Source organism: Phalangium opilio, unplaced genomic scaffold, assembly GCF_054372755.1.
Source record: "Phalangium opilio isolate 3A_F unplaced genomic scaffold, DU_Popi_V2 ptg000662l_1, whole genome shotgun sequence".
NCBI lineage: Eukaryota > Metazoa > Arthropoda > Arachnida > Opiliones > Phalangiidae > Phalangium > Phalangium opilio.
In genome coordinates, this window is record NW_028324246.1 from 1,863,044 (window position 1) to 1,877,571 (window position 14,528).

Sequence of the window (14,528 nt, forward strand, 5' to 3'; positions counted from 1 at the left end):
CTCTTCATTGGCTTAAAATATTAATTAAAATTTAAAAAATAACTAAGCCAAGGCAACTTTTTGTTTAAAATTTATTTTTCATATGAAACTTTCATTACAGACAGATAAAAACAAAGGTTAATCGTGTGAAAAATTAATAACCAAAATAAATTTTGAAGAAATCATTGGGATTTCTTGAAAAAACTGGAAATTGAGGCTTGCTTTTGTTTGGATGGTGCAACAGTCACCACTGGTTTCTTTTTCAAGGGACCCTTTTTAATAGGTGCCGCTTTTACGGGCGATTTTGGGGGAATAGGATCTTCAGGACTGTCTTCCGGTTGAACTTCAACCAAACATTTTTCCTTTCTTGTAACTAAATAAAAATGAAGATTAAAGAAATTTTGAAACCAAATGTGCCAAGCTAAGCCTAAAATCGTACAGATATTGCTAAGCCTAAAATCGTACAAATATTGCTAAGCCTAAAATCCCGCACAAACATTGCTAAGCCTAAAATAGTACAAACATTGCTAAGCCTAAAATCGTACAAATATTGCTAAGCCTAAAATCGTACAAATATTGCTAAGCCTAAAATCGTACAAATATTGCTAAGCCTAAAATAGTACAAACAATGCTAAGCCTAAAATCGTACAAATATTGCTTTGCCTCAAATAAGCCTAAAATAGTACAAATATTGCTTTGCCTCAAATAAGCCTAAAATAGTACAAATATTGCTTTGCCTCAAATAAGCCTAAAATAGTACAAATATTGCTTTGTCTCAAATAAGCCTATAATAGTACAAATATTGCTTTGTCTCAAATAAGCCTATAATAGTACAAACATTGCTAAGCCTTTAATAGCACAAATATTGCTTTGCCTCGAATAAACCTATAATAGTACAAATATTGCTTTGCCTCGAATAAACCTATAATAGTACAAATATTGCTTTGTCTCAAATAAACCTATAATAGTACAAATATTGCTTTGTCTCAAATAAGCCTATAATAGTATAAACATTGCTAAGCCTATAATAGTACAAACATTGCTAAAATAAATATTACCTACCAGCCCAAAGAAATAGGCCTACTTACCAAAGAATCCGTCTTCATCTTGAAATGTTTTTTTGACGGTTTTGTACTCTCTGGTTGGTCCTTTATGCTTGACAACGGGAGTTGGTGGAATTATATCCTCATCATCATCATCATTGTCCATTTCAACATCCTCATTATTTTCTATGTCTTCTTCACTACAATCTTTCTTATCAGCCTTTTTCTGCGAGGGTAACGGATCTTCCTCATCAGTTGACAATGAAATCTTTCTTTTCTTATTCCTTGTTTCTTTAGGTTTAGGTTTAGGTTTATCATCTTTGGGCGCGACTGTTTTTCGTTTCTTCCCTTCTTTCCCCATGGGCTTCTTGTTCGCGTCTTCCCTTTCTTTGGCGTTAACTTTAGTTCTGGATTCTGTTAGAGCGGATTTCTTTTCAGTCTTTTCAAAAGCCTCATCTTCCGAAGATGATGATGAAACCATGATGATCCGTTTCATTTGCTTCTGTGGTTTTTTTGTAACTTCTCGTTCTTTTTTACGTGGGATTGGTTCTTCATTATCATCTTCCTCTGATGATTCACTCCAAAGTCTAAAATAAAAACGTTATAAAACATTTAAAATTAAATTAAATTAAATCAAATTAATTACTAACGATTTCTCGAGTTTCTTGATATCAGTTTCTTTCTCCACTTTCTCAACCTTCTTCTCAACTTTAATTTCTTTCATTTTAGGTTGGGAAATTGATTTAGTATTAACAACTCCTTTCTGAACGAATGCCATCATGGCCCCTCCTTTATTTTTGTTACCGCCATCTTTCGTTTGAGGTTTCACCTTCTCTTGTTCCTCAGTTTTCTACCAAACAAAAAATAATTATTAAATAAATCCTATTTCAAAGTACAGATACTGAATCCCTAGCCCCAACCTTCTCTGACTCCTTGGCTGATTTGGATTCATTTTTTTCAGTTTTAACCGCGGTTTTTGCAAAGGCAGCGGCAATTCCCGTTGACTGCTCTTTTTTCTTTTCTGGTTGAAAAGCTTTAGCGAAGTTTCCTTTGTTATTATCAATGGTTGGCTTCTGGACAAGAGTCACAGTTGGTTTGTCACGAAGAGTGATCTTAGGATCGGAAACAATTGGAGGTATTTTTGAACCCTTATTTTGATCGCAAAGCGAAACTTCAGCAGCGTAAAGATCACTCTGGCACTATTAATTTTAAATAATTGGCATTATTAAAACTAATTCGGGATAAGTTAGAACAAGGATTGCGTCTTACTTTGGGATATGTTTTACTTAAACTATAAATATTATTTGATAAAACTTGAGATAAACTAGATTTTAAAGTATCAACTTCTTCTTCTTTAGATAATACGATGGAAATAGACTAAAGATAATACTAAATTAATATTTGAATTGAGTTTAATTGACATTAAAACTAATTATTTATTTTTGTACCCTTTTCTTATCAACATTAGAGTAACCAGCAACCATAAAACACGCCACCACATTATCTTTATTATTTTCTTTAAATTTCAACATAACACTAATATAATCAAACATAATTTAAAGTTAATTTTAATTAAATAATTGGGTTTTCTTGTTTACGTACTTTTTTGCTTGGTTTGGATGAACCTCACAAATTTGGCTGAAACCTTTTACAGTCACCTAATTAAGCCATTAAGGTAACAACTGTTTAATTTTCACTTAACTAATTATAATTAATTAATTAATTTATATACTTACTATTTTATTTTCATCGAGGACTAATTCCTCTAATTTTGTTAAAAGATCGGCTTCATCCATTCCTAAGCCTTGGTCTCTAATAATAATTTCTATTTCCTATAACTATTAGTATCAGGCTTACGCGATAAATTTGTAAATAAATAGTTAATTCGACTTATTATTAAAGAATCGGGATTTGAAATCAGTTAGTTAAGATAATAATTAATGAAATATAATTAAAATGGTAAGGTTAATATCCAAGTTACCTACAGATTCGTCTGCTAAAGAATAAAGAAATTCCCGCCAAAACCTAGCACCATAGACATAAGAAATATAGAATACTATCACTAAGCCTAGCACCAAAACGCAGAAAAAAATAATACTGCGATTTTTTAACGTAAATAAAATCATAAAATCAAAAATACTCGGAAATATTATTTTAATAAATCATTGTACATTATTTTTCATCAATAATAAAATATTTTATCTATTAAAATATCACTTAATTTTAATTACATTAAACATTTCTTTGTGTTTATAAATCTCCCACTGAATTTTGTCGAGGTTCTGAAGAATATAACAGATCATGAGGCGAAACTGAAGCCAAAAGCTGTTCCTTATCATCAGCACTAAAAAACAAATAATTAATCCCGTAATTAAAGTTAAATTAATTAAATAAATAAATAAAGGCGTACATTTGATCCTCAACTTCCTTTCGTTTCTTTGGAGATAAATTCAAAATTCCATTTTGTTTTTCATTAACCAAAAACAAAATTATAATGGAAATGATTGAAACTAGAATAAAATAAAGATGAATGAATGAATAAATAAATAATTAGTTAAATTAGAATATTCATTTTAATATTTACCGCTAATCCAAGCCTGAAAAAAAATACCCAAGATAAAATATCCCTTAGAATCAACAATGGCTCCAGCGGCCATTGTTACAACTGCTAAGCCTAAATTTTGAACACTTTGCATAATTCCGTAAGCAGTTCCTAATTGGTATTCAGGAATGACCAGAGACACCATTGGCCATAAACCGCAAGCCAAAAGGGAATAAGACAAACCAGTGAAGACCTATAAGTAATTAATTATAATTAATATTTTAATGATTAATTTAATTTTAAAGTAAAAGTTCAAGTAACATAACATTATATCTTAAAAGAAAAAAGAATAAATGATCTCTTATTACAAAATAATAGCGTTTAATTAGCCTTATTCCTGATCAGCGCCATCTACCCATAGCGGCGACTTTGAGAACTACTGTAAGCGGCAAGCCAATCAGATGTCGCTAAAATCTGGTGACGTCATTTTTGGTAAGACCCGAGAGTGCCAGTCAGTGACGTCACCAGATTTTAGCGACATCTGATTGGCTTGCCGCTTACAGTAGTTCTCAAAGTCGCCGCTATGGGTAGGTGGTGCTGATAAGGAATAAGGCTAATTAGTCTTAAAAACGATTACTACTGCGCCATCCGCCATTTTGTTAGTGTCGTCTGCTAGCCAGAACGATATGGTTCGATTTAGCAGACGCCACTAAAGCAATGGCGGATGGCGAGGCAGTAGTCCTTGATTGTTTTTAAGACTAATTAAATGCTAATTATTTTTTAATAAGAGATAATTTATTTACTTTTTAATATTTTTAAATTTTTTCCTTTTATATTTAGAGAAAGGTCGTTCTTTTAAGGTATTGTGTTATGTTACTTGACCTTTTCCTTTGATTAAGTTTACCATTCCAACTAAGGGATTTAGATAGGTGAATGCTAGAACCATGTAAGATCCAAGTGTAAAAATGGCCGCGATACAAACAAACAGCAGATTAAACCCAATTTTATCAACTAGAATCCCCATAACCGGTGAAGCAAACGCGGAAATTAAATAAATAACGCTATCAATTCTATTAGCAGTTTGCAGTTTGTATCCGTATTTTCTTTGAAAGAAAATTCTGTAAAAGTTATATAACATTAATATCAACAAACTGACATAATTAATTAATTAAGTAATTAATTATTGTTTTACGTTCCCAATCCTACAAATGGAAATATAGCCACATAATAACCGACGCAAACAAGGCAAAGTAACCAAAAACTTGAAGAAAAGTCCTTAATATCTCTAAGTCTGATAACTTCACCTAAAATTAGTTAATTAGTTTTGTTAATAAGTTAATTAATTATTATAATTAATAATAAAAAATTTATACAAACCGGTTTTTCCAGCTTCCCTGTTTAATTTCTTTTCAGCTCTATAATCAAAAATTGCTAAAACAAAAGCGCAAATTTGGGAACCGGCGCAAGTCGCGGCGGCGGCGAATAGCGTTACACCAAGGCACGTAAATCCCTTGTAATATTTTGAAAAGAAATCATAAACGTAGCTCATAATGTCAAAACTGGCCGTACTTCCCTAAAAAAAACATCATTAAAACTATTTTAAACGTTTCAATTAATTAAGATTTAAAAATTAATGAAGACTTACGACTCTGGAAAAACTAAGTTGCAGTCCAAAAACCATATTGAGTTCTTTTCCTCGAAACCAACTAACTGAATAAGTATTCTGGGAAACGCAAAGATTCTCTCCTCCGATACCAAAAATAAATCTACCAATTGCCATAACTACAAAGCTATTTAAAACTCCCCCGGTTGCAAAAACGAGCTACAAAACGTAGGCATTAAATTAAACGCCGCCTTATATTCATTAATTAAATTAAATGACGTTTATCTTACTTGACCAGCCAGAATAAACAGTGAAAAAACTATGGCTCCTTTACGAATGCCAAATACGGTATCAATAAGAAAACCCCCAAAAAACGACAGAACTACGTTGGGCCAAGAATAAAGGGAATATAAAAGGGAATATTTCGAAACGGATATATTCATATCCTTTAAAACTTTGTTTTCTAAGGCGCCGGGAAGATCAAAGCAAAAATAGCTTCCTAATTATTTAACAAGTTATCGTTAAACTTACCAAACATTTAGTGAAAAACGTCAATAAATATTATTAGCTTACCAAATCCAAGAAAGCATAGAAATACTAAAAATATGTATCTATGTAGAGCAGCTTGAGGATGGCAAGGTGACCATTTACTGACAGCAACTTCGACATCCTTCTCGCTATCCTCTTGGATGGAATTATTTTGACTATTTTCACCTTGGTTGCTATCAATGACAGCTATAGGTCCTGGCGCTTCTGATTCCGAATTTACGGACATTTTACAACACTTATTTCACCAAAAATTAAATTAATTTTCGATAAAACTAACTAATAAGGTAAGTTGGTAACCAAAAATTTAAACTAGCACGCAACCACCCCCGTCAAATGAATGAGCGCGTGGTACTCAAAGGTCATGTTTGGATTATTTTTGTCACGTGAGAAAACACCTCCTTTTACCATTTACCATGGAGTCATTTATATGGTATGGGTTAAGAGTGAAAATTCCTTTAAAGTGTATTACAGTACAAGAAAATTGAGTGTCTGACGTTTACGAATTCCACTCTATGTCTCCATTAAATATTACTCCATGGCCTGACGTCATAAACGCAAAAAAGCTGGCCGTCGACTGCTTAAGTTGTCTGTCAAGTTAAGGATTTAATTCATTTAATTCATTAACTGTAATAATTTTTATAATTAATAAATAAAGTTAAAGATGATATTAATATTAGACGATGATCAAAAGAAACATATTTCCTTCCTAACTGACTGTGAACCAGAAAGTAAGAAATTAAAACCAAGGCTTAAGGAAACCTTTTTTTTTTTAAATCAGACTGAATTTGAATCAATATAATTTTTTTAAAATTTCTTTGGCTTCAATTTTAGTATGTGATAATTTTTGTAAATTGTCAATCGATTTTTTGCTGAAAGGTACCAACTCCAAAGCTTTTAGTACCGCGGCCCGTAAGTTAATACTTTAATTAATTTTAATCGCGATTAAAATCTTTTTACCATTGTAATCTTGTCACGCAGAAAGGTTAGGTACTGACATTGACGTAGTTAAAAATGCTGTTATGGGGGTGATGAAACTTTTAACTGAAAGCGCTAAATCTATGGTAATTAATATTTACATTTAAAGATAATTAAGAAGATAATCAAATAAAATTAATCAGCTTTCAGACACAGAGTTTCAAGATACGTTAATAGCTATAGGGTTTGCTGAAAGTTCGCGTGAAATTCTGAGCACTTGGTTTAAAGAAAACAGAATTCTCTTGCGTAATATTCAAAGCCAAAAAAGCATAGGTTCCCCGGAGTACGTTGACCTGAGTTGGCGTTTCGAAGCTCAGGTAATGAGACTTGGTAAAAATTGAAGTAAAACACTTCAATGTTTCTGTACTTTTAGATTGCATCAAGATTTCTACGACATCAAGTGACCCCGTTATTTCAGCTACAACTTTCTTTGAGAGAAAATTGCGAAGATAAAGATTCCGTTAAGAATATCAGACTTCAAACTGACCCGGTCAATCTGATAAACATGACTCAAGTTTTGGAACAAGCATTAGCGGAAGCCAAATCCCAACATTCCAGATCCATTGCTAGACACGTTAAATAAAATTGAATGTTTTAAAAACTAAATGTACATAATCATTATAAAGTGAATAAAACACGTAATTGATTTATTATAATTCCGTAATCTAATTATTTCGCGTTCAGTCACCTCCTACTGGTCTATCCATGAATCTATGGTCTATCTTATTTTCTTTGACCCTCTCTCAATATTCAAGGACCCTAATTAATTCTTCCAAATAAAAAAGTTACTAATCCCAAAAGAAAACTAAATAAATGCAAAATTTCCTTAACTAGTCTATTGGTTTTTGCAACTTGCGTGTTGAGCTAAAGGGAAACCCTACTCATTCCGAACAAATTGAGTAGGTTAATACGTAGCAGAGGTCGTAATCTTGTTTGCTAAATCGTTCTTCGAAGGTCAGAAAGTGCGTAGATACTTAAAGGAATTAAGAGCTTAAAAAGTTACCGGGTCGAACAAACACCCAAGACTTGGAAGCCATTAAAGTTGAAGACAGGCGGGGGGACAATAAGGAACAACATATAGGAAATGTTTTGAGAGTCCGCTAATCCACTAATTAAACTAGTTGGGGTACGGGTAGACGGTGTCCCGAAGTATAAATAGATAAGGGTCGTTAGTCATCGTCCTCACATTTCTCATTGGACGTATCCTTGGTGCGTGCGAACAGAGCGGTTTCTCATCTTCGTCTAACCTCGAATAGAGACAACCGGCTGGACACACTGCCCGAGTGAATCTCGAAATCTTTTCGTCCAATTTTCTACCTCTTTGGGTTTTTTCCTTCTATCGGTTTAAACATGTCGGTTGGAGTCGCAACTCTGGAGCGTTTGTTGCCTTTGTCGCAATCGGCCTTGGCCCAGGCTCTGTCCTCACCGTACGGAGGCATTCGTAACGCCACCGTCGTGGATATGGTGCCCGAAGATATGCTTTACATGGTTCCCGATCATTGGTACAAGTTTCCCCCGATGAACCCATTGTGGCACAGCCTTTTGGGTTTCGTCGTCGTCCTCTTGGGGATTATTTGCGTCGCTGGTAACGGAATGGTTATGTACCTCATGATGACCACCAAAAGTCTCCGCAGTAAGTACCTTTCGCGACTACGAAGGATTCTTCGCTAGCTTCAGTCCGTTGATGCCCCTACGTTTTTGGTATCAGGTCCTACCAATTTATTAGTAACCAGCTTGGCCTTTTCCGACTTCTGCATGATGGCCTTCATGGCTCCAACCATGAGCGCCAACTGTTTCGCCGAGAGCTGGATTTTGGGACCGTTTATGTGCGAAGTCTACGGTATGGTGGGATCTCTTTTCGGTTGCGCTTCCATCTGGAGTATGGTTATGATCTCGATCGACCGATACAACGTCATCGTTCGTGGTATGGCGGCCTCGCCTTTGACCCACAAGAAGGCCGCTTTCATGGTCTTCATCGCTTGGGGCTGGGGTTTGGCCTGGACGTTGTTCCCCTTCTTCGGGTGGAACAGGTACGTCCCAGAGGGCAACATGACCAGTTGCACAATCGACTATTTTAGCCGAGACTTCAACAATATGTCTTACACCATCGTGTACGCCATTGCCGTCTACTTTGTCCCACTCTTTACCATGATCTATTGCTACTTCTTTATCGTACGAGCCGTCAGCCAACACGAACAGCAACTGCGAGAACAGGCCAAGAAAATGAACGTCGCTTCCCTCCGGGCTAACTCTGACACCAACAAGACCAGCGCCGAAGTTCGATTGGCCAAGGTAATTAACTTCATCAGTATCCTCGAGTGTCTCCGACCTTTCCCTTCAGCGAATTATAACTTTAATCTTTGTGCAGATCGCCATGATGACCGTCGGTTTATGGTTCATGGCCTGGACTCCTTATTTAACCATCGCATGGGCCGGTATCTTCAGTGACGGCAAGCGATTGACTCCCTTAGCCACCATCTGGGGTTCCGTTTTCGCAAAGGCCAACTCTTGCTACAACCCCATCGTCTACGGCATCAGTCACCCCAAGTACCGAGCCGCCCTTTTCCAGAAGTTCCCATCCCTGGCCTGCGCCACCCCCGAATCACACGGAGATAACAAGTCTGAAATGTCTATGGCTACCACCGTCGATGCTGAGAAATCACCCAATGCGTAAAAGCATTCAATTATAAAAAATTTGTAAAAACTTTAATTATCTTCATTGAAAAATGAAAATAAATTAAAGAAAAAGCTTGTACAGTTTTAGTCAACAGTAATTGACTAATTAAATAAAAAACATGTCGTTTAGAATAATAAAAATTTATAAAAATGCATTCATTCGTCAGCTTTATTTATTGGTTTAAGAATTCATTAGAGTAAATTTAGAATGGTTAATTGTAATTTTAATCTATTTTGCGCTCGTAATTACCATAAGTTTGAAGTTGAAATGGGCCCGAAACAAGCTTGCTGGAAACTTTGAAAAACGCGCGGAAAATTTATAAAACTATATTTTGGGCTCAGTTCTGTTCAGGACTGCTGTACAAAACGCTTAAAATTTAAGCAGGGATATTATACGTTTAAAGAGGGATGAGTAACTAGAGCCTTTATACGTCCGTTCATACGCGCCTGCGCCAGAGGGTTATTTTAACAGGAGTCTAAAACGCGCGCCGTCTTGTTTTTCCCCTTTCAAAGACAAATTGACGTTGTAGAAGACCAAATATTAAACTAAGAAATCTGGTATAACCTACTGCTTATAAAACTCCGATAAAGCTTCCTCTCTTTTCGGATCCCTCTTAAAACATCTAATATCCCTGACTTACTAAAAACCTAGGGGCTCTTGGCAAAATCTTTGATTTATTTGACTGACCTTTGAGGCTTTGACCCCAAAACCCTTTTCATACAAGAAGTTTAGGAAACATTTAATGCAACTTATAAAAACAAAATAACTTTTGCGAAGAAACATTTTTGTGGAGTACATTATTATTCTTTTAATTTCAACATGAAAACAAACAAATACATATGGTATCTACATTTAATTATAGTTCCTAAAAAATTTATTTTTTGGTCTCCAAACTCTGAACAACACCGAGTATCTGATCACTCTTAAGGCCTGCCAGACTGGACGACGTTTCCACACCAAAATCTTAACAAATAATGAAGTTTCAGGGTTGGGAATTATAGAGGAAGACTCTTTAATTGAAAATAATTACCATATCTGGCATAAAGTTTCGGCTCAACATTGCCACATTCCCTGACCAATATTGGAAACTTTGGGTTGTTTTGTTTCAACGGAACATAATGTTGCTCGATAAAATCCCTAACAAAGACAGTTGCTTGATTTATAAAAACAATAACAAAGTATGATCGCGACCTTCAGCTAATTCCTGGGACCCGGCCACAATTTGACCAAGGCTTCGTCGTTTTTAACATAATTTAGCATCTAGCCTTAATAACTAATTTATTCAACGCAATAATTGATAATTAAAGTTAGACATACCTTACTCCCTGACTTTCGGGCGATTTCTGGCATAAAATAATCCTTAATTCCTTTAATTTGGGGCCCAAACGAACCGCTTTTGAAACCATGTCTGAAACACTAATTATTGAAATTAGCAGACGACAATTTAAAGGGATCGGCTTGAGCATAGCCCGCTCGATCATGCGCCTCTTCCCTACCCCGAGGGCCGATACAATGTTCCCGCCATAAAAGAAGCGGGATTTTCAAAGGATGCGATCAGAGAAGCGTAGCTTTTTTTTTTTAGATTCTCTCTTCCCCGACCAGTTTTCCCATCCCCTATAGGGTTTATACTCACTTCGATAATTTGAAAATGTAATGAGGAATTACCGAAGTGTTATCTAAAAGAAAATCAAACGAAGAAAGACGGATGTCAAAAATAACCTTGAACAGTTCGTTACGAAAGGAAAGTGGATTTTCGTCGAAATAAGGTCTTTCGTAAATTACCTCTCTTTCGTTAAAGACCATTTCGTTTTGAACCATCCTACCCCGAAGGTCTCTGCCTTACGCGATGAGATAAACACTTAAAATTGTCTGGTTTTTATCCTTAAAATGTATTCCCCGTTAAACCTCGTATTGTTATTACTATTGTGTTTTGAAAGCGTTTACAATGCGGAAGACCTCTTGGTCACAACCACATCCGGTCAAGTTCGTGGAATAACGCTGGAGTCGAAAAACTCCAAACCAGTCAATTGTTTCTTGGGTATTCCTTACGCGGAACCACCCTTACGTAAATTACGATTTAAATTACCGGAAGAGATTCGACCGTGGAAAGATGTCTTTAACGCGACGCGTCTACCCGACTCATGTCCTCAAAGACTGGTCCCCATTGCTAGATTTCATCCTCATTTACGCAAACAAATCCCGACGACCCCTTTCAACGAGGACTGTTTAAAACTTAACTTTTGGGTACCAGTCGGTACCAAATCGACTGATAAGTTACCGGTAATCGCGTATATTCACGGTGGAGGTTTTAGCTACGGCTCTAGCACGGTTACTACCAACTTAGGGGATGTTTTGGCATCGGAAGAAGGCGTTATATTTGCTTCCATGAACTACAGATTGGGATCTCTCGGTTTCGCTTACTTAAATCATAGCGAAGCTCCCGGAAACGTTGGTATTTCGGATCAAAAACTGGCTTTGCAATGGATAGCCAAGAACGCTCAGGCGTTCGGAGGTGACCCGGAGAACCTGGTACTTGTTGGTGAAAGTGCCGGGGCTACTAGCGTTCTGTTTCACTTATTGGGCGACAAGGACTTAGAGAAAGCCATCAATAGAGTGGTTCTTCTGAGCGCCGCCGTCAAGGCAAAGATAATCATGAGCAAGGAGGACAATTACCGGAAGTCATTATTAATGGCTAGCAACGCCGGTTGTCCCGTCAAAGGTAGATGCATATATATATTGCTATTCATAATAGAAAATAAGAGTTTTAACTAACTAATTTGTTAAAGATACGTTGGAAACGATCGAATGTCTTCGAGGGATCGAAGCGGACGACCTTTTGACCTCCGAACCAACTGACAAAGGTTACGCCTTCCTAAATTTCTTCCCAATAATAGATGGGAAAATAGTTGAAGATAAACTCGAGAATTTAATTAAAATGAAAGGGAAATTAACGAAGAAGGACTTGTTAATCGGCACGAGTAGAGACGAGGGTACCATCTTCATGGTCCTCCTCGATCCCTTTGTTTTCTCAATTACTAGTCAAACGGTTAAACCGAGTTACGACGTGGCCCGAACGCAAATTCGAGAAATTTACACGAACATCAGTGACTTGGGAGTGGCCATGATAGACTACCATTACACTAATTGGTTAGATCTGGATAAACCGGAAACGATCTTCAACGCCATTAAAAACCTAATCAACGACTACCTCTTCACGTGCGGCGCGGAAACAATCGCGGATGCTTACGATAAGACGGGGGCCAGTGTCTACAAGTACTTCAATACTCATTACCCTCCGAGTAGTTTCGCGCCCAAATGGTTTGGAGCTTACCATGGATCCCAGAATATTTACTTGTTCGGCGATCTCTACTCCCATTCGCCCAAACTGGAACCAAGCGAATACGAGTTCAGTAAGAAACTAATGAGGTACTTGGCCAACTTTGCCAGAACAGGGTAAGTTGCAATTTTTCATATAAACTTTAATCGATTCTAAAATTTCAACGCGCGCTAGGCTATCAGACGGAGCGCGTTTTCCGCTTGAAAATGAGCCCAATAACGCCCAAATCGATCTTAAGGCCTTTTCAGACGAAATAACTTTTTGATTCGTTTAGACGAGTCAGTCAACCATTGAGTTGAGGAAAATAGTTGGACAAGTTGAATCACCAAATTCAAAATTGATCACTGAACAATTTTTGCTGACTCAACTTTTTGAGCCATCTAGTTAAGTCAGAAGTTTTATCGTCTGAAAAGACCTTAAGAGCGACAAAGTTATTTGAAACTATCATTTTCTTTTGTAAAATTTTGTTAGGCCTGATAACTTTCTTGGTCTCGTTAAAAGCTACTACTAGAAGATAAATAACCCTTCAAAATAACCGCAATAAGGTCAAAACGTGTCCAAATATAACAAAATTACCCTTAATTTTTCCTTCAAAAAAAAAAAAAAAAACCAATCAAAAAAATCGTGAAAATATTATTTTAAAGGGAGAGTGAAATGAGAAGCCAGACTTTGACGGTTATTTTTTCAATAAAAAAACTACAAAAACGATGAATGTCTGGTCATTTCATTCTCCTTCATTTTAATGAAATTGGTTAGTGCGCCAAGGTCAGGCTAAAATTCCACTAAACTAGTATATTGGCCCCCGAGGGACGATTTTTGACAAACATTCATAACAGCATAAGTTTATAAAATATGTTCCATAAGTATGACGCTACCTGTACTTCGTAATGCTAGTGACTTATAGTACAGGTCGAGCTAGTTCGAGAACGACAAGCGAGAATTGATTAACTACACTCGGTTAATTTTGCGGTCCATCTAGTTCCTATTTAGTCTGTAGTAAGCCTTTGACAGTGGCTCACCAGGCGTCGCTTTACCTCGAATCTATGACCTCACTCACTTCATGCCAAGCTCCAGTTTGTAACCAGCGACAAACTTATGGAAAATATCTTATGACCTTATGATAACAGCGTGTGTTCGAAAAACATCGTACACTTTAGAATGTATCTAAAGACGAACCGGATTTTTGTACGAAATTTCAACCCGTTCCCCCGATTGCGAAAGTAAATGTTGTAACACACATGTAACACTGTCCTCACGACTCTATATAATTACTATTCAAGGTTTAAAGTTAATTCTCGTATAATTAAATCCCAAAATGACGCTAATGCAAATATAGGGTACCAAAAAACGCGCTTTGCCTATTATTAAATTAAACCATTCTTAGATTGCGATTAATCCACCCATGTTAATAGTTTAATACCAGAACTGGTTTAGAAGAAAATATTTTAAGTAATATTTCGTATTTTTATTTTCCAATCTGTTTTAGAAATCCTAACACGGATCGAAATGGAGACAAAAACCAGCAATACCCAGAATGGCCAGCGTATAATATTAATAATAAAGATTACTTAGTTTGGGCTCCCAATTCATCGGCAATCGGGTCGAAATTGCGCCAAAAACATTGCGGTTTTTGGCGGGAATTAATGCCTCAAGTCGCCAATCAAACAGGTTTTATTTTAGATTAAATATATAGTTTAAAATTGTCAAAAAATCACCATTCTTTAAATTTTTCCTATTGTTTAATATACAAGAGGAAATAATTTTCACATTATTATTTAAATTCATGTTTAAAAGCGTCATTAACTTTGAATACAATTTTAGAC

The 14,528-nt window shown here is 36.0% G+C and overlaps 6 protein-coding genes across 6 annotated transcripts; 3 read left to right on the forward strand and 3 right to left on the reverse strand.

Annotated features, from left to right (window-relative positions):
• Positions 1-57: 57 nt before the first annotated feature.
• On the reverse strand, positions 58-3,041 carry LOC149588323 (uncharacterized). The gene is made up of 8 exons (XM_089863103.1): positions 2,759-3,041; positions 2,625-2,680; positions 2,471-2,558; positions 2,292-2,399; positions 1,943-2,221; positions 1,673-1,872; positions 1,068-1,609; positions 58-352 (listed from the first exon to the last, which is right to left on the reverse strand). The coding sequence occupies exons 1-8, from the start codon at positions 2,816-2,818 to the stop codon at positions 162-164; spliced, it is 1,524 nt and encodes a 507-aa protein (XP_089719229.1). The 5' UTR covers positions 2,819-3,041; the 3' UTR covers positions 58-161.
• Positions 3,042-3,159: 118 nt separating this feature from the next.
• Positions 3,160-6,102, reverse strand: LOC149588324 (lysosomal dipeptide transporter MFSD1-like). The gene is made up of 9 exons (XM_089863104.1): positions 5,741-6,102; positions 5,458-5,666; positions 5,210-5,386; positions 4,942-5,137; positions 4,757-4,868; positions 4,469-4,682; positions 3,607-3,817; positions 3,433-3,532; positions 3,160-3,366 (listed from the first exon to the last, which is right to left on the reverse strand). The coding sequence occupies exons 1-9, from the start codon at positions 5,940-5,942 to the stop codon at positions 3,273-3,275; spliced, it is 1,515 nt and encodes a 504-aa protein (XP_089719230.1). The 5' UTR covers positions 5,943-6,102; the 3' UTR covers positions 3,160-3,272.
• A 138-nt stretch (positions 6,103-6,240) lies between these two features.
• LOC149588325 (COMM domain-containing protein 2) lies at positions 6,241-7,347 on the forward strand. Its single transcript, XM_089863107.1, has 5 exons — positions 6,241-6,444; positions 6,548-6,625; positions 6,695-6,777; positions 6,835-7,008; positions 7,065-7,347. The coding sequence occupies exons 1-5, from the start codon at positions 6,378-6,380 to the stop codon at positions 7,272-7,274; spliced, it is 612 nt and encodes a 203-aa protein (XP_089719233.1). The 5' UTR covers positions 6,241-6,377; the 3' UTR covers positions 7,275-7,347.
• Positions 7,348-8,041: 694 nt separating this feature from the next.
• On the forward strand, positions 8,042-9,415 carry LOC149588326 (ocellar opsin-like). The gene is made up of 3 exons (XM_089862899.1): positions 8,042-8,324; positions 8,400-8,983; positions 9,060-9,415. The coding sequence occupies exons 1-3, from the start codon at positions 8,042-8,044 to the stop codon at positions 9,363-9,365; spliced, it is 1,173 nt and encodes a 390-aa protein (XP_089719025.1). The 3' UTR covers positions 9,366-9,415.
• Positions 9,416-10,150: 735 nt separating this feature from the next.
• Positions 10,151-10,844, reverse strand: ND-B8 (NADH dehydrogenase (ubiquinone) B8 subunit). Its single transcript, XM_089863110.1, has 3 exons — positions 10,686-10,844; positions 10,399-10,505; positions 10,151-10,331 (listed from the first exon to the last, which is right to left on the reverse strand). Exons 1-3 carry the CDS (start codon positions 10,832-10,834, stop codon positions 10,243-10,245), a joined length of 345 nt encoding a protein of 114 aa, XP_089719236.1. The 5' UTR covers positions 10,835-10,844; the 3' UTR covers positions 10,151-10,242.
• Positions 10,845-11,014: 170 nt separating this feature from the next.
• On the forward strand, positions 11,015-14,390 carry LOC149588328 (cholinesterase-like). Its single transcript, XM_089862900.1, has 3 exons — positions 11,015-12,087; positions 12,155-12,821; positions 14,192-14,390. Exons 1-3 carry the CDS (start codon positions 11,256-11,258, stop codon positions 14,388-14,390), a joined length of 1,698 nt encoding a protein of 565 aa, XP_089719026.1. The 5' UTR covers positions 11,015-11,255.
• The last annotated feature ends 138 nt before the right edge of the window (positions 14,391-14,528 follow it).

What these genes read in the sequence shown, in the direction of transcription:
- LOC149588323 (XM_089863103.1), bottom strand. Translation starts at nt 2,818, where the DNA reads ATGGATGAAGCCGATCTTTTAACAAAATTAGAGGAATTAGTCCTCGAT. An exon ending in CATCCAAACCAAGCAAAAAA is followed by an intron (nt 2,559 to 2,624) that starts GTACGTAAACAA and finishes TGATTATATTAG; the next exon opens with TGTTATGTTGAAATTTAAAG. An exon ending in AGATGAAGACGGATTCTTTG is followed by an intron (nt 353 to 1,067) that starts GTAAGTAGGCCT and finishes ATTTTTATTTAG; the next exon opens with TTACAAGAAAGGAAAAATGT.
- LOC149588324 (XM_089863104.1), bottom strand. Translation starts at nt 5,942, where the DNA reads ATGTCCGTAAATTCGGAATCAGAAGCGCCAGGACCTATAGCTGTCATT. An exon ending in TCTATGCTTTCTTGGATTTG is followed by an intron (nt 5,667 to 5,740) that starts GTAAGCTAATAA and finishes TTAAATAATTAG; the next exon opens with GAAGCTATTTTTGCTTTGAT. An exon ending in TAAATCCCTTAGTTGGAATG is followed by an intron (nt 3,818 to 4,468) that starts GTAAACTTAATC and finishes AATTACTTATAG; the next exon opens with GTCTTCACTGGTTTGTCTTA.
- LOC149588325 (XM_089863107.1), top strand. Translation starts at nt 6,378, where the DNA reads ATGATATTAATATTAGACGATGATCAAAAGAAACATATTTCCTTCCTA. An exon ending in AACTGACTGTGAACCAGAAA is followed by an intron (nt 6,445 to 6,547) that starts GTAAGAAATTAA and finishes CTTCAATTTTAG; the next exon opens with TATGTGATAATTTTTGTAAA. An exon ending in GTTGGCGTTTCGAAGCTCAG is followed by an intron (nt 7,009 to 7,064) that starts GTAATGAGACTT and finishes CTGTACTTTTAG; the next exon opens with ATTGCATCAAGATTTCTACG.
- LOC149588326 (XM_089862899.1), top strand. Translation starts at nt 8,042, where the DNA reads ATGTCGGTTGGAGTCGCAACTCTGGAGCGTTTGTTGCCTTTGTCGCAA. An exon ending in GACCACCAAAAGTCTCCGCA is followed by an intron (nt 8,325 to 8,399) that starts GTAAGTACCTTT and finishes TTTTGGTATCAG; the next exon opens with GTCCTACCAATTTATTAGTA. An exon ending in CCGAAGTTCGATTGGCCAAG is followed by an intron (nt 8,984 to 9,059) that starts GTAATTAACTTC and finishes ATCTTTGTGCAG; the next exon opens with ATCGCCATGATGACCGTCGG.
- ND-B8 (XM_089863110.1), bottom strand. Translation starts at nt 10,834, where the DNA reads ATGCTCAAGCCGATCCCTTTAAATTGTCGTCTGCTAATTTCAATAATT. An exon ending in CCCGAAAGTCAGGGAGTAAG is followed by an intron (nt 10,506 to 10,685) that starts GTATGTCTAACT and finishes TGTCTTTGTTAG; the next exon opens with GGATTTTATCGAGCAACATT. An exon ending in GAAACTTTATGCCAGATATG is followed by an intron (nt 10,332 to 10,398) that starts GTAATTATTTTC and finishes TTATTTGTTAAG; the next exon opens with ATTTTGGTGTGGAAACGTCG.
- LOC149588328 (XM_089862900.1), top strand. Translation starts at nt 11,256, where the DNA reads ATGTATTCCCCGTTAAACCTCGTATTGTTATTACTATTGTGTTTTGAA. An exon ending in CGCCGGTTGTCCCGTCAAAG is followed by an intron (nt 12,088 to 12,154) that starts GTAGATGCATAT and finishes AATTTGTTAAAG; the next exon opens with ATACGTTGGAAACGATCGAA. An exon ending in GCCAACTTTGCCAGAACAGG is followed by an intron (nt 12,822 to 14,191) that starts GTAAGTTGCAAT and finishes AATCTGTTTTAG; the next exon opens with AAATCCTAACACGGATCGAA.